Raw genomic sequence first — 22,125 nt, forward strand, 5'->3', positions numbered from 1 at the left:
CCTCGTGTTCTGTTCTCACAGTGGAATGCGCCCAGCTGCCTCATGGCTATAAAGTATGACCGGAGACCTCTTACCCTACATAAGTGTGACACTCCGCGGAAATCTAACAGGTCATAAAACGACCCTCTTGAGATTTTATTGCCTTCTCGTCGCCGAACCGAAACTGAACGTCTGACGACCTTGCTTTCAGCCCTTGTAACTTTCCGATGCGCCTATTCCAGGAACCCGAACCAGGACCGACCTCTGCCTTCCCGAATATTACAGAAAATTAAAATCACAAAACATTTACGAGATTTCCTTCAGGTTCTCACATCAGTCGGTAAGAAGATGGCTGTCTTCTGGGTAGTTGAGACGTGTGGTATAGTCGGGTGGAAGTTTACCGACGTTTCAGAGGTCCTTGTTGCTTCCATCGTCAGGGCGATGATAAATGCGGCAAGTACCTCTGAAACGTTTGTAAGATCTGACGATGGAGGCAGCACGCAACTCTGAAACTTTGGTAAACTTCTGCCAGACTATACCACACGTCACAACTACCCAGAAGACAGCCATGTTTAATTCTAAGATGTACTTTACATGTTGTTCTGTTTTGTTGAGTATCTCGAACTATCAGTCTCAAGAATGATCAGAGATCAAACCTCGGATAGAGACCTTAAAATAAAACTGACAGTAGCTCAGCTGGTCGATAACACCCCGCGATGTATATAACTCCATGTTTCGTTACCGTGTTTGTAAGATCCTGTCTCTGGTCCAAACTTGGGCTAGTTAAATTCAACTCACATTCCACACCGCATTTAAAGTCCATTTAAAATTCCTCCCATCTATGCCTAGATCATCTAAGCGGTCTCCTTCCAGCTGTTCTCTTTTCCGAATACAATTCTGCATAAATTTTTCATCCCGCCCAGCTCCTCCTGGTGGATGTGGACACCCCGACAACGTAAGTGTGGGCGTGTGTTACCACGACGAGACCCGTAGCACGCACGAGGAGTAAAAATGCTAACAAAATTTTGATTCAGAATCCTTCATGTAAGACACAACTTGGGGAGATCTAGGTATAGATAACAGACTGAATCTCACAGACGTTAGTTCTGAGGACACGAACTGCGTTACAGCACTCAGAAACCAGAACAGGGGTCAGTGACCGTCTTATGCAATCCCTGATTAATCTTCAGTTGTACAACGACAGGGACTTGATCAGTTGAATAAGCTATCAGCTCCTGATGGAGACAGATCAAGATCATGTCAGCAGTGGGGTCGAACCACGATTTCTCATGACTATTTCTTAGTGTTTCAATACCTGAGGCGGCTAGACACCGGCTTCTCAGCGCGGAGACCCGGGTTTAATCTCGTGCGACTTCAAGCGAGAAACATCCCTTAAGTACCAAGTGGCAACGAAGCAAGAGTCTTCTTCGTGTTTATCCTTCTCCATCCTCACCCATGAGATGACGGATAACCCCGACAAGGCGGGCACATTATCACGCCCTCGGTGCAAGAAATGAGAATCGTGTTCTCAAATCCGACACTCGGCACCTTTTAATGCAGACCGTACGATTTCTTACGCAGTAAAGTTATCAACAAATAAACAAAAATATTTTAATAATTTAAAACAATTCGTGAATGTAACCTGTAAGCTGAGAACCACAAATGCAAAAATGTCTTTCCGCGCGACTGGTCGTTGTGATGAGCGTTAATCAAGGAAGCAACAAAGAAAGGCCTTGATAAACAAACGGGCAACTCCCCTGCTTCGTTATTCGAAAGAAGTATTAGCAAAATAATGTTTACACGCCAGCCTCAAATGTCGTAGAGAATGAAGAATCCTCCTACATAAATTCGACTTTTAAAGTTTCTGACCCGTGTGACCTTACACACTTTACATTTCGAATCGCTGAAGTATATGCCCGTCTTACATTCAATCCTTCAATGCACGAAACTATTGCATTTGCCAGCATGGAGCACAGTCCTCTTTGACAAGCTAGCAGTCACTCAGCTAGTCAATAACGCATGCGTAAACTCCGCTTCTGGTTGCTAATATGAGCCACATGAAGCCAATCCGCATCTCCACATCACATTACTGAAAGATATATTTTAATATTATCCTCCCGTCTACTTCTAGTTCGTCTAAGTAACTTTTTCCGTAAAGTTTTTCAACTAAAATTCTGTACGCGTTTCTCATCTCTCACTTTGTTTAGAATCACTGATCTCCTAGGCAGAAGTGCGTAACTTAAGAGATTTTTTGGGGAGCCATTTATTCGGTCGATCAATGAATTCGCGATTCAGAAATCCAAAGGTTCATAACTGCGATTACAAAAGCCCATCACCGGACTCTATTTGATTTCGTAAAATCCTTTTCATAACCGCAAACATACGCCCTAAAAGACTGATTTTAATATCATCACCACAATAAGGTATAGACCAGTGGTATTCAACCTTTTTTGTTCGCGTACCCCCAGATGTAATTTCTCTTCAACTTTGTACCCCCAAAATTGTTGGTGTATAATTCAAGTTGTACATAGTATATAATCTACATCTAAAATAAATTAAATAACTTACATTACTGATTATTCAGTGTTTATCATAAAATATTTTTTTTAAAATTTCACGTACCCCCTAAGATGTATTCGCGTGCCCCCGGGGGTACGCGTACCCCAGGTTGAATACCACTGGTCTAGACAACGAAAAGAGGCAAGTATTACTATGAGATTCAGAGACAAATCTGTGCGTATTTTTAAACGAAATATGTATTACACTGAGAAATGTTTACTCTCATTAAAAAAATTAATATACATCACATATCAGAGTTTCAAGGTAACCACCACGGACTAAAATTACCTCTCCCGTCCTATCCCAGCGAGCAGTAAGCTATTAAATATTTCTAATTGTGCCGAATGCCCATATAAACCTACTTGTACAAGAAACAGGTTCGCTCACCTTGGTTTCAACAGACATAAACTCGTATAAAAATACAAATATTTCATTCGGAGAATATTTCTGTAAGACGTTAGCTAGTGTGGGGACTTTGTTTTATTCATTCGATTAATGAAATCACAAAAAGAAAATTAATTTTGTTAACTACCTTCGCTCTTTTACTTACAAATTGTGAACAAGTCTGAGGGGCGTCTTATCTGGCGATCTGACGATACAAGCACTGATGTGGGGAAAGATTGTTTTCGTTTTTGAAATTTTAACTACGTCGCTGGACATTGGTTTCAAAATGCTAGGAACGCTCATTTCATTAGAATTATACCTAGCACAGCTGAGAAACGTCCATCTGACGTCACACAGAGATATAGCTATTTTTTTTTGTATTCTGCAAATAATTTTTCTGTCCGGTTGCTCCTAAGATTTTCTCGTCAAGATTGATTGAACAATCTCGCCGTTTCCTGAAATTCGGAAGAAAAAAAAAGAATTCTGACAGTGGAGACTGTGGCAGCAATAATGGCGCGTATGGAGGGGTCTGGCGGAGTCTACGTTTGGTAGAAATCGTAGTCGTGAAGATTTCGTAACACTTAATTTACGACAAAAAAAGGAATTTTAAAAATCTCTGTGCTTTCAATGCGATCTGCAATAAATTATATTTACGTTCAACACAAGAACGTTTTATTCCCGTCATATTTTACGGGTAACATGCTAACTCCATGGAACAGAGGCCCAGAGAAGCTAACAGTCGCTCAGAGTGTCCCAAATTGCCTGTCCTTTTGTTTAAGACAAGAACGTAGCGTAATAATGATAATTTGTGTTTCGTAAAACTTCAGGGCTCAAAGCTCGTACTTGAGAAGGGAAACTGATGTGATCTTCCACGTAGCCCTGATGTATCAATCGATATAACATCGTTCACATCGAGTATCGGCACTGTGCTGACTCTCACGCTTTGGTTTAGTCAAGGAGACAGACTACGTATATACCCTCCCTCAGTATTCTCCTATCCGACAAACTCCACGATGGACCGCGATAAATCTGTAACAAAAGTATGGCACTTCTACGTCATACAATGGAACGCGCTTGTTAGAAACATGAGAAACAGACCAGTTTGTTTGTTCGTCTGATTCTCGGGCTGAAATATTCTAACACGTGCACGAAACCTGACTCAGGAGTAAGGGAATGCTGAATAAAAACCTCCTATCCTCTCATAAACATCTCAACAAAGTGGAATCGGCTATTAAAACCTACAAATTCCAACTGGGCCCAGTTAGGGAAGATTTTCGCGTTAGATTTCTGGAGTCTTCTTACTTTTCACTCTAGCCCAGGCACAAAGTTCGACGTGTCTGCAAAAGGGGTGTCCAGGAAAGGAATTCAATGGCCCAGGTAACCAACTGCGTCTGATTGGCATGCCACGGGGGCGTATAGGCGCGTATGGTAAAACCACGAACCGCAGACGCAGGCGCGGAAGGAAATTGTTAAGGATATATTTAATTAAATTATAACATAATTTGGTTTGAGGAACCGATGAAGCCAGTTTCTGCCAGGAACTTGGCGATCAGTAACTGACTCAATCGTCACACATCGACATTTCACGGTTTCGTCGAACATTTTATAAAACGCATGAATCACGCGCAGATCAATACTGATCGACAAACCAATGCGACTGTTCGAAACTGATCTTTTTTTCTCTACAGTAGAGACGACAATCGGATTGGAAGAATTTTTAATGTTCCTGGTATGAGAATGCGTCTCGGGTCTAGAACGGAAGACGGGGTACAAAAAACTAGTAGTTCGTAAGCTTTGACGTGCCTGACTTCGCAGAAGACGAAAAGCTGACGTTGGGAAGGAGAAGTCCTCAATTCCGCGCCTGACTCTAGTCAGCTTAATTCTTCTCCTGGTCGCTGTGGAATCCGAACCAAATTACCTCAACTGCATTCCGACTGATTTTGGTTTCCTTCGTTTGGGGTCTGTCTCATACTGAAAAGGATAGGGGCCATTGTTTTTCCTTATTTTGAATTTAGTTTAATTTATTTTCTAAGGTCGTATTATAAAACGGTCAAAAAAGACTTTTCCGTCCGTAAGACGATCTTTTTTATTAAAAGAAGACACAGACAGACAGACAGAATGAGCCGGTCTTCAAATGGCATCTACATTTTGTTCGGATTTTGTCGTGTGAGCATTTGTTGCTATGGTGACGCAACTTACGTTTTATCCGCAAGCCTCACCCTCGAATACAGAATCCAACCGCGCCTTACATTATGTCAGTCAGACAGCTGATACATTTAAAATAAATAACATCGTCTAATTAATAGAGCAGTGTAATTTGTAAACAGTCTGAAACAGCACGGCCTAATAAAATGCAAACTCGGATATTTAAGAGAGACGAAAATGTGGAAAAATTATAAAAATTTTGGCAGCTGGTGCAGACACCTAAAGCCATAAATATGTCACTTGTAAATATCCTGTTTTAGGCCCATGTATTTTTGAGCAGTGTACCAGAGTAAAACGCATTGGGGGTGTAAAACTTTAGACAAAACACAATTTCTAAAAAATTTCCTTCAACTTAATGTGCCCACATATAGTAAAGACTCCCAGTAATGAAATACGATAGATGAAAGATTTGCTGTTCTCGACATTGATCTTACCTTGACGGTGACGACAGTATCAGTGTGCTGTACCCCGTCAGAGGCTCGAACCTGCAGCCTGTAGGTGTCCCTCGTCTCCCTGTCCAGGGATTCCCTGAGGCGCAACACCCCGGTGTCCGCGGTGTCCAGCTGAAAGTGACCGTCGTCCCCCTGCACCAAGCTGTACGTCAGATGTCCCAAGGTGTCAGGGTCGCTGGCCCTAAGTGTGGCCACCATCTGTCCAGTGGGCAGGTCCTCCGACACAGAGAACTCGACCGGAGTGTCGCTGAAAGACGGAGGACTGTCGTTTCTGTCGAGGACGGCGATCCGCACCTGCGGAAGAGGAGAACGTCTCGATTAGTACCAACGAAACGCACGCACAAGAGAAGCTGACGGTGGTTCAGCCGCTCAACTCCAACGGTTCAGTGACGACAGCCCGCCACAGGGGCCTGTCCTAACACAGAGGAATGCAATCTGCATCCTACAACCACGTTTCCCTAAGATCTATTTTAATATTATCCCCGATATCTTTCGACTCGTCTCTTCCCTTCAGACTTTCCAACAAACAAATTCCCTGCCATTTATAGAACCAAAATGCAAATAACAGTGTACAGTCCCGCCTCACTATATTTATTCTAACATCTATTTTAATATTATCCTACCATCAATGAATTTTTTCTGCTAAGGCATTCTCAATTCAAGTTTTACGACTAAAATCATTTACGAATTTATCATGCGTCCTACAGGACCCGTCTTCCTCGATGCTATATCGAGTATTTCCACAGACACTCCAAGAATATGTTAGGATACTAAAAAATCTTGATCTCGTATGATATTATATAACACTGCAATTTAAGCGACGTCTTTGACTAGTAAACACAAAGCGGACAAGGAACGCATAAGCGAGCGGATTTTTCCACAAAACTATTTGCTCAGAATCAATCTTATTCCAGCAACGTAGATCAGCCGCATTAGTAATATAATTACATCTCGTAATCGGACATCTGCCTGACGTTGACATGATGTGGAATATTCTCGTTACGTAATCGCGAGCCACGATTCTGCGTACATGCGGTAGTCTTGCGTTATTATGCACATATATATGAATGAATAACGACATCTCGGTGGTTCATTTACTTAAAAATCGAACGATGACTACATACACGTCACTACAAGGCCTACGACTCAAGATCAGTATTATTACAAGAGCTGGGAAATGCTGATTATGTGGCTGGAGGCAGGACGCAGTCTCTCTCATCTCCAAGACTGCCGGTCGTCTAGACAACGCACATTTTCATTGAAACTATAAAAAGACTAATACTACACTCGATTTAACCCGATGTACCTGTTTTTCATATTCTGAATATCTGTATGCAATGCCTCTTACGGAACAAGGTCCCTTCCACCAAGAAATCAAAAAAGTAGTACCAACCAAGTAACTTACCAATTAACTAGCATACCAATGTACCAACTTACATTTTTAGAAACCAACTGGACGGTAAAAGATTCTCTCAAACCGTCGACAATTAATCAGACACTCAATAAACAGCCAAGATCCACACCAGTGTCCCAGGTGGTTGCAAATACCTCCCAGAAGCAGAGGTCTCTTTGAGAAACTAACAGTCGCTCAGCTCGCCAAGAAATTCCCCTCCTTTTATGGAACCCGCGAGGTTCACATTTCGTCTTTTACGCAACATTTGGCTCCGGTCTGGAATGAACGACGGTTTCGAAATGTTTCAGACTTAGCATCCGTCCATGATTCTGTATTTCTGAAATGTGCATCCAAATGTAAAGTCGACGGATGTGACTTATACCCTACGTGTTGCAGGCTTAAATCTGCGGTCAGCGGTTAGTTACATCCTGTATTTTATCCGTAGGTCAATTTTCTTTAAAAGAAGGACATTCTTTATTTTGCTGGCCGGATCCGATGAAATCAAAACAAATCAGTAATTATGGACCAGATGTGTTACGTAAAGAATAATTTTTCGTGGTCTATCGTCAAACAAACTACATTCAATATAATCTTCGTTAAATGAAGCCTGAAAGTAGATCTTGATGAGATTCAATTCATGTGCGCTTTTAAACAAACTTAAAATGTCCAGACTGTACCACAGCACAGGCGGCTAAGGACCCGGGTTTAATCCACGTCACCACAAATAAGATTTGAATTTAATCCCGGACTCTTCGAAGGTGCGAGGCAGGAGAGCGAAGTTCTGAGGTGGTCAGTGGAATATGCGAGTACAGCACAAATATGTTTTAGTACAATGAAAGTCTTGCAGAGGGCGTTGCTATGCAAGCATAACGACTGTTCCCAGAGCGATCATTACCCTTTGTTAATAGCAGGTCTTGATTCAAGTGAAATCACCCCCTCAAGTGTCCGAAGGTATTCAGACTCACAGCGCACATTTCGTATCGCGGCCACTCAAGACATACGTACGTACTCGTGTCTGCTTCGTTATTATAAATCTGTGTACGCCGACAACACACGAAAAGGGCGTATCTACAAAATGTTATATACAAAGCAACTAACACATTAAGTACGAAGTGTTTCATAGTATTGACTTTTAAACGGTACAAGTTGAGGGGAACTTCTACTTTGCAAACTGAAATAGCCGACCCCGACATTGAAACTCAGCTGGGAAAAAAACTCGCTGCATTGTGAGCAAGGAATAATGTACGATTCACAACTTTACGTAACAAGGAAAACGCACATATGAAATTGTTATCACAGGCGGAGCCTTGAAAATCTTGCTAAATCGACATGCATAGATTAAAATGTTTTAATTCCAAGAGAGTGCCGGAATGGTGTCGCGATATTTCTGTGTGTGCTTCCTGTAACAGATATTAACTAAACCGGCTGCGAAGTTTGCATAAACAGGACATCAAAGGGGCATCCACCCCCTTCTTCTACTAGTAGCAATACCAACGAGAATGCTAAAACTTCCGCGCAGTGACACGTAGTAAAATGTACTTAAGGCAGTCTTTGCCATAACTCTGATGAGATTTTGCGCCGTGTGCATATCGACAGACGTTTCAGAGGAACTTACAGCGTCCATCATCACGGTAAAAATCTGCTATTCTAAAAACATCATCGAGTTAAAGTCCTACTTAGGTCGAACGCCTTTTAAAAGCTCTGCGAATTCGACTATAAACACACATTTCATCCCTGAGTGCAAATGACATTTCTAGGCATAATGCAGCAAGGGGTGGGGGGTGGGGTGGGGGATTCTTATAATTCGATCAGTCGACTTGAAAGATTAACAAAATCGATGTTGCGTCCGTCACCCATTGCGTAATCTTCACGCCCTGGCGTACACCTTTGAAATTTCGGTGCAGTCCAAACAGAACACACTTCACTCTTTAATCTTGGCTAAAAGGTGGCCATTGTCTGATTCTGAATTACTCATTCGAGTCTTATTATAATTGTGGCGTGAGTACCAGGAAAGTCAACACGGGGTTTGAACCCGGCCACACTAGCATTTCGACTCGTCTCGCAGTAACGCAGCCTGACCGACAGTTTCTGTTCTCGGCGTCATTAAAACACGAATACGTCCACCGCTAGAATTTGGAATAAATTATAATAATTCAACGTTCATATTTTCTTTCTTTAACGTTTTAATCCGCCCACGGGAAATGCCGAGGAGGGTGAAAATGATTTATGTGCTCAAGTTCTCTCTCTCTCTCTCTCTCTCTCTCTCTCTCTCTGTCTGTCTGTCTGTCTGACTCTGGAACATGTTACCGACTGCTTTTAATGATGGATTCCACATTTCTAGCATACACTACATCAACTAAGTCCCACGACCACAGTAAAGTTACTTTTTTATAGCTGTTTTTGTTTCCATACAATTCAAAGTCCAACAGCTTACTTACGAAAATCTGTTGTCTTACGTTGGCCTGTAAGGTTCATGTACGATTATGTGGGCACTTAAGTTCTTGCCGCTATAGTACGATCTGAGGTTCTCACGGCGCTGGGTTTGCTGAGCCGTTTCAGATGTCCTTGCTGCCTCCATCATCAGGGCGATCATCTCCCTGATGATGGATACTACACTGCATATACAAAATTTATTGCTTGTATACAATTTTCGAGTCGTGTTATCGTACATTTACGGGGTTACTAAAAAAAACTACGATTTATAATAGTTTTCACAACCCTATTTTTCGTATCTAATTTACATATATCTTAATTTACCGCCGATTCGACCTGACTTCAAACTAATCTTGTCCGTAAGACACACTGATTTGTTCAGAATAACCAGTTTTGTGTGGGTCTCACCCTGATACAACACAGCCTCTTAAACGAGGCCATTTCATCAAAACCTATTCTTCGGTTGTCTCGGATACGCTAACAGATCTGCTCCTTTAACCTAAAACACGTTACAGTCAATGTTCAGCCATAATGCAGGCCGTCAAAAGAATCGTCCATCCTCCTCTGAATGAATTCAACCACTTCTTAAGTTTATGTGCAAAGTGAAATGTCCAAATTAAACATTTTGGCAAATCTGAAATAAAGCTTCCCAGTGTCTGAACCAGGAATATTTGTCGACATCTTTTTATCAATGTCCACGTGTGCGTCGCAACATGGTTTGTTAACGCTTAGACAACCGGCCTGGTTACTTTAATTAGGGATTTAATCTGTTACAGGTTTAATTACATTAATTAATAATCCTCATACATCGCAGACAATTTGCTTGAGATTCCGTCCAACGAACTGCCTATAAATTTGACGAGGTAGCTTCCTACCGCAACTGATTTTAACTTTGATTCTTACAACCTTCTTAACGTTAGCAATCTCTAGGTACGCCAGGGGCTCAAACCTAGGGCGCAGCGGACAAAAGCCAAATCACTCAGTATCTCTGACGTGAAAGAAATTTCCGATAAAAAAAATTACAGACGCTGTACAGATGTAATTTATCGATAATATTTCTGATCCCATGTCTTGTTGTACAAAAATAACAATAATAATAATCGATGTAAAATGTTTTATCTCGTGTGATCGCTGATCATGTGGAGAATATAAATCACGTGGTGGAGATGTCAAGACGCCTCTCGTCTCAAACGCAGGACTCTTTTGTCAGCTGGGAGTTTGGTGCGGTGGCCGGAGGACACCTCAAGGCATTACATCCATCTATCCTGCCTACCTTCAAAGCGAGCAATCGATATATTATAACAAAGTCGACGCCGGGAAGACAATTTAATGCTCTCTGATATAAAGGACAAGAAACATCAATTCATTTAATAATTCTACGGTACAGTGAACAGGCAAAGGGCTTCGATTTCGACTGCAAATTCACTTCAGGCAATGTTATTATCGTAGCAACGCGACGGCTCGAAAATGCTTGTCTACGACTTTGCACTTTCAGAGATGAAATATCACGGGCCTCATGAATACTTTGGCAATTCAAAGTCTTTTTTCCCCCATTTTGATGCGTTCTTTTTTGCAAACAGCATAAAATAAACGCGTGCTGGGGAGGTCAAATCCATAAATTAGTTCTAAGGTTTCAGCTATGTAAATAATGCGCGGATATCAACGTGGCTTGGGTAATGGAGGTCAGTAGCGAGATTTTCGCTTAAAACTGGGTTGAATTCGTCAATTTCAAAGCTACTTTACATGAGAACCGAAACGAAATTGATCAATTTCCTTAAAAACAAGCAATCTTAAAAAAAAAAAAAAAATCTTGGTACAAAACACGCCTTGCCATGTACATAGATGTTAGGGAAATATTTTCGATGTTTAACTGATGCTGTAGCAACAGGTGTGACCGCCGAACCCCATCCATCTGACAAGGATCCTAAACCAGTTCCAATAATCCCCATCCACACGACCTGTCATTCCATCTTTTGGTCTTCCAAGAAGACGTCTTCCTAGACGTTTTATATCAGACTTCTGGACCGCAAAATACACGGACAAAAGCAGAATTCTATCTATAGTAATAAATTTTTAACATGTGATATATAAAAATAAATGCGAAGATACATTTACTGACTTATGACATCACGTGGCTGAACAGTCCTCGATATTCTATGGCAGTTGCCGGGAACACGCTTGAGTTATGGAGTTTGTACCTCGGGAAAGGGCAGTGGTGCCAACCAAGGGGAAAGTCTTCCTGTAAGCTGCAATGAACAGAAAAAGTTCCTACGCAGAATGCAGCCCCCTATTTCATCACTGGAAACTATCATGATTTTTAAAGAACACGGGACCTAAGAGAGAAGAATTTCCAGAATTAATTTTGTCCACGGATTAAAAATACGGAGATCATGAGGGCAGATGGCGGCCAGTAGCTACGTAAGTAAGCTGAAGGTGATTATGTAGGAATGCTGCTGCAACTTTTAAGAATACATAAACCGTCTTCAATAAAACTATCGCCCACCATTTCAAAATCACGGTGCCAGAAGGTCCCACTTCCCTCAGAACAAGAGTGGAATATCCGCCACATTTGCATTACTTCAATTCGTGAAAACGTAGGCATATTTTTCAAGCCAGCAAGGAATCTGTAATATTTCTGAAGACGACTGTCTGTCTTCTGGGCTAATGCGTCGTGTAGTCTGATGTTTCGATGGTACTCACTGCCTCCATCATCAGAGCGATCAAGTCGGTAAGCATCCCAGAACAGTCATCCTCTTGTTTAGATAAATAATTACCTAGTCTATTGTCCAACAAGTCTCTGCTGCGTGATGTGAGTATTTTGTCTGTCTGAAACACCGCGATGTCGTATTTGCGTCAGTCCAGAGCAAGTGACACGCACCGAGCGTATTGTGCGCCTGAATGAACCTGGCATTTAAGTTTCTCTGTCAACACAAAAGAAATACAGAGCAGCCTTGCGATGTATGTCCGTCCATCCGCCCTATTTGAGTTACACAAACCCGATGTCGAAAATCGCACTTCGGAGTTACTGAACCGAGGACGCTGACATTTCCGTAGGGAACAGAACCCACATATTAATGCGCATGTCGAAGTGATTGGCAAACTACGACCAGCGAACCAAATCCGGTTCCCTCATACGTTAGCAATGAAATTCTGTGTGTCGTATATCCCAACTCCGTGCTGCAAAGCCCTTTCTGAGAAGCTAACAGTCGCTCAGCTAGCCAAGACATTATTCTCGGTTAGCAACAGCTTGAAATATAGAGACTGTTTTACGATGCACCATTGAAAATTTAAGTTGGGGGGGGCTTTGTGGGTGCAAGAAATTGATTCTGAAACACATGTTCTCAGCTGACGTATGTGTACCTTATGTTGAGTTTATTAATTTAATAGAGTTTAATATGTTCAATTTGGACATTAATCTTATTAAGTGTTTTTTAGCTGTGAGAAATATCCTTTCACTTTTGTCCTTAGAAGTTAGGATTATTTTTACTGTTGACGTGGCATATGAACGAAGCCTCCCCTGCATTATGGTGCACAGCCATTACTTCCCTAAGCAGAATTAACGAAAACACCGTTTTCTCTGAGGTACGACCTAAAACAATTTTAAGCATAATTCAGATAAACTCAGTACTTCAAAGGGTTAATTAATAATCTATACAAGCTCAAAAAATCTTATTTACTAGAAACTACTTCATGGTTTCTGCGGAAAGTAGGGCGTGTGGATTTTTCAAACGAGCACAGTGAAGAAATGTCCATGAAGATAGTAAAACGGACTCATTACCCCGGATCAAGATCTTGTTTCAGCATTATAAAGGCTAATTAAGAATCCTGCATCATATCTCTGTACCAAAACTGGCCTCGAGGTTCACAAGTGCAGAGAGAGAGAGAGAGAGAGAGAGAGAGAGAGAGAGAGAGGCAAACGCTCTTAATGTTCACTTCCAAATCATAGGCCATAATTCCATAATTATAGTTCTCAAATTTATGCTCGAGTTATGCACTGCAGAAATTCTTCTTCAGCACGAGTTGCCAAAAATTTATCTTTGCTCGAATGATTATTCAATCAGAGGACGAGAATCCCGTCTGTGTTTATGAACCGAGCAGAGGGCATTTAGCAATTTTCGTAGCTGAAATCCGGTGCCCAAAGCTGACCGAGGTTTTAAAAATCGCTTTATAAGCCACACGCAATTTGATCGTTTTGAAAAGTAAGTACTGTTTATGTTGTGTACGTCTATGGCACGGCACAGTGTTCAGTTGCCCTAGGACCATAACAATTCTTCTTTACAAGTACATTACGTCTCCCTGCGACGGTAGACACGTTCTCAGACTTCCTTCGCCACCGATGAATGAGCGTTGAACCCCCTTAACCGAAGACTCCGAGATCGCCATTAATCCTTTACTCGGAGATTCTCGGCCTCCATTTATCACTGTCGCCCCATGGAAAATTACGAACAACTCCTAACATTATGTAATTCCCTGCGAACATTCCGTTAACTTTCCGATATCAAGAATTACTTACGCCTCTGATTCAGACTTGTAAAACAATGAATCATTTTGACGCCTAGTAGGACCCCCTTGAAGGGAGATCGGCCGATTGCAAGTCCATTCCCTATGCAGAAAACCTGAGCAATCCCAAGCAGGAGTACAGTATTTACTCAGAAAATAATAATTACCTGGCTCCTTTTGTTATAGCGCTAATATTGGTAACTATTCTGAGCCAGATTAATCCAGCAAGGGGGAGTTTTCATTTAAGAATTTGCCGCCATTAATTATACAAGTTGACCTGCATTAAGGTAAAAGGACTCCTACTGAGAATACACAGTTAAGTTACATTAAAATTAATTCGAAACGTGCTACTGCTCATTTGTGAATCTGAACTAAGCTCTTCATTGGAAATTGTAAGTAAGAGATGTCGGTAAAAATTATTTTGAATGTAATGAAACTATGTTCAGGTCTACTTGGTTCCGGTGCAATATTTATTTTGTTCAATTCGCTGGTATGTTACCTGCATTTATATTATAATTCTACACTCTTTATCATGACGTATGAGGTGGTAACAACTGCGCGACTTCTAATTCCTGGACACGCTTCATTTAGACAATAAATGAGTTACTATCATTTATTTAATTACGTCATTTCAACTACAGATCATCAAACGACAGACCTTGGCTGAATATAAATTGGAGGAGAAAAGATGAGATTCGTGGTTTATCTCAGGCACTTGGGAAGACCAAACGAAATTACGAAAAGATATCCGGTCTCTGGGACGAATCGAAGTTCTAATCAATGCACCTCGACATCTGTTATCGCCACAGATAAGACTGTAACTTCATGCCTTTTTGTAGACAGTGGAAATATTGGAATGTAACAGCTTATGAAAGCTCCCTACGGCCTGCCTTTGCCCCTCTCCTCAGTCCTCGTGCGACGGCGAGATGCTGTGAGTACCTGAAGCAAGGCAGGCAGGAGACGAGGCGGGAGTCTGCCCGAAACACCTGTTCCCCGCTCCGGACATGTGTTGTAGATTCGGCTCGTCGTCATTCATATACAGGATACAAACATACAAATATCTGCACGAAAAAGCGGCTTAGCTAACCAAGAAATCCCCAGCCTTTTACGAAATACGAAGATTCTTTGCCTTGTAAAATTTAAGAATCTCACGGACACGAACGTTCTGGACGAACATACTGTCTCCATCTTCAAGACTGATATCTACCAACGAGTCCAAGCTGCGTTTCGACTCGAAGAAGAATATCGAGAGTCAATTTTCGTATTCGCAATGGCAAATCTTTCGCCGTAATTAAATCCATTCCTCGAATAATTTTTAGGTAAGATCCATTTTAACATGATCCTTGCATCGACATGCAATTCCTCCAAACACACTGAGTCTGAGTAATACATAAGAATTCGGCCCGTACCGCGAAGAAAACACAGCACTTCACCATTACGAAGATCAACTCTTTAACGCTGTTTAAGCAAATAATCGCTGTTTATTCTGAGAATCATAAGGAAAACACAAATATATTCTACAGGCGAAATAAAAAGTAGAAAATTATTTAAGAAAGTGGTACGTATAGTTACCAATGTAGTTTAAAGGGTTAAATTGATAGTGTCGTGGCCTGTTAGGGAACGGACCTGCGAAAACAGAACGCAGAGTCGAAGACAGAATTCCTGTGTTCCTGATGTTATGGTAAGTCAAACAATTTCGCTGCAGGCGGGGATAAATTACGATAAAGAATGCGGTTTTAAAACATTCCGCGCTACAATTACATTGCAGTATCTTCACTGAAACACCTATTTTCTGCCATAAGCTCAGTGTAAATCTGGAGAAATTTGAATAAAAATGCCAAGCAAACGAAAAGCAAGATATTCGAACTGTCGATGAAGATAAGTTAATCGACGTTTCGGAGAGGCTTACAGCATGGAGGCGTGACCGCGATAAGAACCTCAGAGTCCTCGATTCAGCCCTGCGTTACTAATGAACAGATGACGACACCCGCCTGTTTGAAATTTATCTGATTCACATGTAAGTAAATTATATAAGTGTTAAAATACACAGTTTAAACTGTCTCTTAGTAAGCTACAAAATTGCTAAAATTCTTCGTGCCCCCTCCACATCATTAGACAAAGATGTGGTTTATCCAGTAAAAACCAAGAATCTAGATTGTCTTCGATGTAGATCGGATCACATTTAATAACTAAATAACCACGAGGTTTTTCACGAAATTTAGTAGGGGTGTTGAGCCACAGGAGATGGGTGTGATGAGGAATAGTGTAGGAAAATATCCAAGATCCACTGCGCATGCGCATAACAACTAAACAGAGGCTGTAAGATTTTTAATAAAATTTGATATTTAATTTAAACCGCAGATAAAAATTGTAACATCTCTATTTACTTCAGATGACAAAACGTGCGTAATGGATGCTCAAAATCGTGATGGGGAATTGTACGATATGTAGCAGCTACGAAGACACGCATGCCAACTAGAATTTTGTATGCATTCATAACCTAACCTCGTGTATGTTGCGTATACACGGAGCGCAAGAACCTCTTCGAATTCCTCAATTATTTTAATAAAATTACAGGTCCCAATTTTAATTACAAGAAAATGTGTACATTTTTCCTTCGCGAATGATGAGCGGGCAAAGAACTGAAAAAAAGTTCACGATTTAATTTTATTTTAGAGACAGTTTATGGTAACTTCTATAATTCTGGAAGGAGTCCTTGACATTTCATTCTCAGTGGGATGTCAGGCGACCAGGTATCATCCGACCCTCAAGATACTTGCTGTGGAGTGAAGTCGCCCCGACAGAGCCGACTGAGTTGTAGGCCGTAGTAAAACTGTCAGCCGGCCACAGAGACCCCGGGCCCACGATTTACGACGCACTATGCTGCTGCCCTGCAACAGCGGGCCCGATATACGACTACTTAGGGCCTTCTAAAATAACAAGCAAACAGAATTCGGAATTTCTGTATAAAGACCTGAAGATCAACATATTTCAAACCATAATTACTTGTTGATGTGTGTGGGTCTGGAACTTGGTCTCTCTGACATTAAACGAAAATACAATTTTTTTTTATCTTATGGCTATATTACAACGCATGAAATACAAGAATACGATGGATATTACAAATATAATATAATAGAATACGGTACTATAATTTTAGGTCAAGATTGGTAATCCATTCAAGTGCTGATGGAGATGCTAGGAGGAAATGCGATTGTTCCCCTGGATATGCCCTCAGGTGGCATTCCAGCACAACATGTTCGTAGGTCTGATGACTCGAGCCACGGTCACAGTCGACTGTTTGAATTTTTCCCCATTTGTTAGGGACCTGTTGAGGATTTTCCATGTTTGTCGGAGGAAGGTCTTGTCCAGTTAGTAATTTCTGAGGGTTTATATGGCTGTTTACATCAGGAGGAGTTAGTGGGTGCAATAACCACGCGACGTACTGACAACGAGCCTGAAATATCAATTTAAATTCATCTGAACGGGGAATTAGTGACGTAAAAAGCTGCAAGTTTTAATGTCTATGTCCATCCATCTATGCCTAGGTCTCTCCCAAGTGTTTTTTCCACAAACTAAAATGTTGTACGCGTTATAATTTACTGTATTTATTTATTGTCTCCCCCCCGCCACCATCTCCACAAATTAACGTGGTTTAGACCACCCCGTTTCAGCCATACCTCAACCAACTCGACTCTCGTGATAATTCATTCGCTACTTTCTCCAGGGTGAAAGGCGTGTTGGTGGTACTAACATATAATAGCATTGTAAATGGTGGACTGAATATCTATGCTAACAAATGGACTAAAAGAATTTAGCAAAAACAAACAAACATTAAGTTTATCACAGATACGATTATGCTTAAAGTAAAATACGATAAAGACACAACGAATAGGCCAATGAGAATCCATATTTATAACCATTTAGGAAAGACTGGTAAAACAATATATATATATATATATATACCCCCGCTAAAAAGGACGACGTGAAACATATTTCCATGAAAAGACAAGCTTGTTACAGAACTTAAAAATATGCCTAGAAAAATATTACAATCGGTTTTCACATTATTATAGGTGGTAAATTATCTAGAAAATTGACGTGGCTAATGTCTAAACGCAGATAAAATAAAACTCTCTGGTTAACTCATTTGCGTGACCTGAATATGTAATTCAATAATTCGAGGGGTCGTCTCTCTCTCTCTCTCTCTCTCTCTCGAAAGGTGATCTCAGTGTGACCACCACATTCTTTTTATTTACATGGACAGTACTGCATTACTACCTCTGGTAATTTAGAAGCAACATATATGCAAGTACATAATACATAAGCTTCTTTACACGACATAGAATTTTCAACTTATGTTGGAAATATTAGGGTGTCAGGTCTCGATAAAAGGATTTTGTTATGTTTATTCTCAAACCAAAAGGAGCCAACTGCACACACGAGAAGTAAAAATCACTTTTTATACGTCCTCCAAGGTCTTAATTTAAATAACCCCGTCACCCGCTGCATTAAGCTCACACCAGGAGCAAATGCTAATAATATAGGGAGAATTTAGATGTTTTGACTTCGACACTCGCTTGGTATGGCCAGTAGACTCAAAGCCACGCATTACTTGTATAAGAATTCGTGTTACCTTCCAACAAATGGCTTTCCTAAAGCACATCTTGTACAAAAATAAGTAACTGTAGGCAAAGTATAATTGGTGACACCAAACTCACAAACGCGTACCGCGAAGAAAACACCACTCTTCACCATTACAAAGATCAAACTAGTTAACGCTGTTTGAGGAAATAATCGATGTTTATTTTGAGTTCAAGGTATTGAATATTAAATCTGGCACTAGATCCACTGAGCTGTAAACGTTTAGCCAATGAAGCTGACTACAGAATCAGAAACAATTCTCAAAACACACATACACTATGCCATGTTCTGCTTGGTTTACGCGGACATACTGGGTGTTAATCACAAAGTTTCCATCGTAACAGATTATTAACATTATTGATTCGTAAAGCAGTTTAACAAACTGATAAGACATAATTCTACGTGGGTTAACTAACGCCCTAGCCACTACTTAATTACAAGTCCTATTAAATGAGAAATTAACAAATGCAATTACTGTCAATTAATTAACATGATTTTAGTAACCCCCCCCCCCCCAGTTCAAGCCTAAACAGGTTTTGGGCTAAGCCATAAAACTGAATTTCCAAGATATAGCTCAGTCAAAACTTCTCACACTTTACTAGATTTCTACAGAGAAGCAAGAGACACTATTTGAGACCATGGTTTAGAACAGTAGTATTCAACCTTTTTTGTTCTCGTACCCCCAGATATAATTTCTCTTGAACTTTGTACCCCCAAAGTTGTTGGTGTATAATTCAAGTTATATATAGTATATAATCCACATCTAAAATAAATTAAATAAATTACATTACTGATTATTCAGTGTTTATTATAAAATAATATATATATTTTTTAAATTTCACGTACCCCCCCAAGATGTCTTCGCGTACCCCAGGTTGAATACCACTGGTTTAGAATATGGAATATTCTGATCGAATCTCTCCGGTCATACATCGGCCTAATTCTTTAAAACTAAACTCGAAGAAGTGATACCACCCCTCCTACCAACTTACTATGCATTCACAATCTGATTTCCACGCGACTCACACAGATTCGTTAAAAGACCAAATAATAATAATAATATTAATAAGAATAAGAATACTTTCTTTTCTTTTCAGTCCTCTCTGAAGTTGATCTTGATTCAGAATGCTTTTACATCTCCATAACTGAGAATCCGACTTTAAATGTCCTAATTCTTGTCTTATTTTATTTTAATATTATGCCTAAGTGGCCATTAAGAAATAATTCCATCGTTTAAAAAAAAACAGCCTATCGACTGCTGGCTGAAGACTGGACCCCTAATCCCCTGTCGCAGGGTTTCATGCAGGTGACAATAACCTCGTACCCAGACAGCATCAGAATACTCCACCTCATGTATTATACGATCCACAAGTGTCCGTCAACCCATCGCTCCTGTTAAAGTGGAATCGACATCAAAGACTCAGTAAATGCACAATAAACTATCCGCCAATACCCACAAAATGAGTAATATTACTTCGATATCTTTTGTCAACTCCTACATTAGTCACAGGGTATTCAAGAATATTTCTGAGAAAAGATTGATCTCATATTACAGTTGGAGGAGAAAATTAAATAAAATAAATTAGTAACATCATCCAGAACAGGGTTTCAAAAATATGTTCTAAGGAGCGTCTCATTGATTGATCGCTGGTTGTTTAACGATGCCGTATAGAAGTCACGTATCTAAAAACACCTGAACATAACGTACATTCTTGAAACCGGCCTGACGTTAAACAAATGTAATTAAGTATGGAGTTACTTACGTAGGCTTGTATTTAAGTTTCAAGTAGAACAGCAGGAGAGTGTTCGGGCGTTCATCTCACCCCCTGATATTCCAAATATGGGACAGATGCACTGAACATGAGACCACCGACCGACTTGGGCAGACACGTTTAACAGTGAAGATGAATTAGACAGATAAACCAAAACATGCAAGTGATAAATACCCACTTATAAACCTAGTAATTGTTCATACACATGTCCAGAAGAAGGATGTGGCGTCGCACAAGGACAGACGATAAATCCGCGACAGCGAAGCTCGCTGCAGTCGGCATCCAAATTTCTCCTCAACTCTTGAAGCCCTTTCAAGGTCGCCGCCGCGTGTGGACACTCCATCAGCATACACGCAGAAGCTTGTTCCGAGAGATATGGATGATGCAGGCAGGCAACCTGCCGCAAAATGAATGTCACAGGAACCTTTCGGGATGCGACGGAACGGAGCGCTCGAACCGAGCGTGACGGCACAGTGGTTAAAAATCCAGCGTCGTGCGCTTTTCAAACGCTGTATGACGTTGGCACGTGAAAAACAACAAGGCAATTGAGATATCTGTTGTTCATGATAAACGCCAAGTCTTCAATGAGTAAGTCTACGACCTAGATCCGCGTCATATTTATAATCGGGGCTTGAAAAACTAAAATTCAGTCCATGAAGTAGAGTCGTTCTTAAAAACCTAACAATCATTCAACTAAAAAAAAAAAAAAGTCGCTGTTTATGGAACTCAAAAGTTACAAGAGCCTGCCATTTCATTACCTCAAGCCAGATGAATCCAATCAGCACTTCCTTTAAGATATATCGTAACAACATCCTCCCATCTACCCTTAAATCTCTCAAGTATTCCCTTACAGTTATATTTTCAGACTAAAATTTTGTGTGCATTTATCATCTCACCTATCCATTAACACTTCTTGCTTTGAAAGCCCTGCTAAAATTTGACGACAGGTAACAAATTATGAAGATCCTGATTGTCCTGTTTTTTCAATGATCCTATTACTCTCTCCCCCTAAGTCCTGATCCAAAAATTTCTTGAAGTTAAACGCCCATGTAAAAATTATAGTTGTATTTTGATCTTGGTGTTTTACCTACGAGTTTGTATCACAAAATATTATGAAATGAGTGATAAAAAGTATTCCCCGGATTTAATTTCCTTGTAATGAGATAACGTGAGACGTTCTGATTTACATACACACGCGCATGCGCGCACACACAAAATTATTTATTTTTCCGGAAACGTCCATTACTGAATTGTAAGCGTTCGCTCTAAGCTAAGAAACGCTTTCCAAAACGAAGCCACCGACGTTTCGGCTGCTTGCGGTGACGAACAGGGCAAGAGATGCACACTAAATTTCAAGCTCAGAACGGTAAATGAAATCGGGAAGTCGGCTTTCCCTCTCAGAGTGCACACAGAATTCGCCATTACAAAAATCTGCCCAGGAACACGAATTTGATTCTCAGAGCAAATTTTAAACTACGTACATATCAGACAGCTCAAAAACAGAAGCTATAATTTATGTTTCCAATTGCTTTGAGTTTACTGCGCAGTTTTTTGCGCACCTTAGCTCTCATTTCGTCAGGGATGTCCATCATAAAAATGTTTCTCAACACGTAGTTCGCGGACCGAAATTTACGCTGTTACACGCATCTAAACAATGTTTCATTACGTAATCGTATTTCAGCGCAGTTGTAGGCTCGACTGTTTTACAAGGAGTCAGGTTTCCTAGTTCTCGTTTCCCTTTGGCGACCAATCAGTGTTTCTCCAACAGCAATGAAGGCCTACGCACGAAAAACAATTACAGTTA

The 22,125-nt window shown here is 40.6% G+C and overlaps 1 protein-coding gene across 2 annotated transcripts in view; it reads right to left on the minus strand.

Moving 5' to 3' along the window:
* ft (cadherin-related tumor suppressor fat) overlaps positions 1-22,125 on the minus strand; it is a 177,405-nt gene that overhangs the window by 55,306 nt on the left and 99,974 nt on the right. For both annotated transcript variants that reach the window (XM_087349317.1, XM_087349316.1), the window contains one exon: positions 5,562-5,873. In XM_087349317.1, the coding sequence (XP_087205443.1) occupies positions 5,562-5,777 (216 nt within the window). In that variant the 5' untranslated portion in view covers positions 5,778-5,873. The remainder of the gene's footprint in view (positions 1-5,561; positions 5,874-22,125) is intronic.

The sequence above is a fragment of the Zootermopsis nevadensis genome, unplaced genomic scaffold, assembly GCF_977971745.1.
Source record: "Zootermopsis nevadensis isolate Lab colony 2312 unplaced genomic scaffold, Znev_1.0 Znev_ptg000016l, whole genome shotgun sequence".
NCBI classification, from domain to species: Eukaryota; Metazoa; Arthropoda; class Insecta; order Blattodea; family Termopsidae; genus Zootermopsis; species Zootermopsis nevadensis.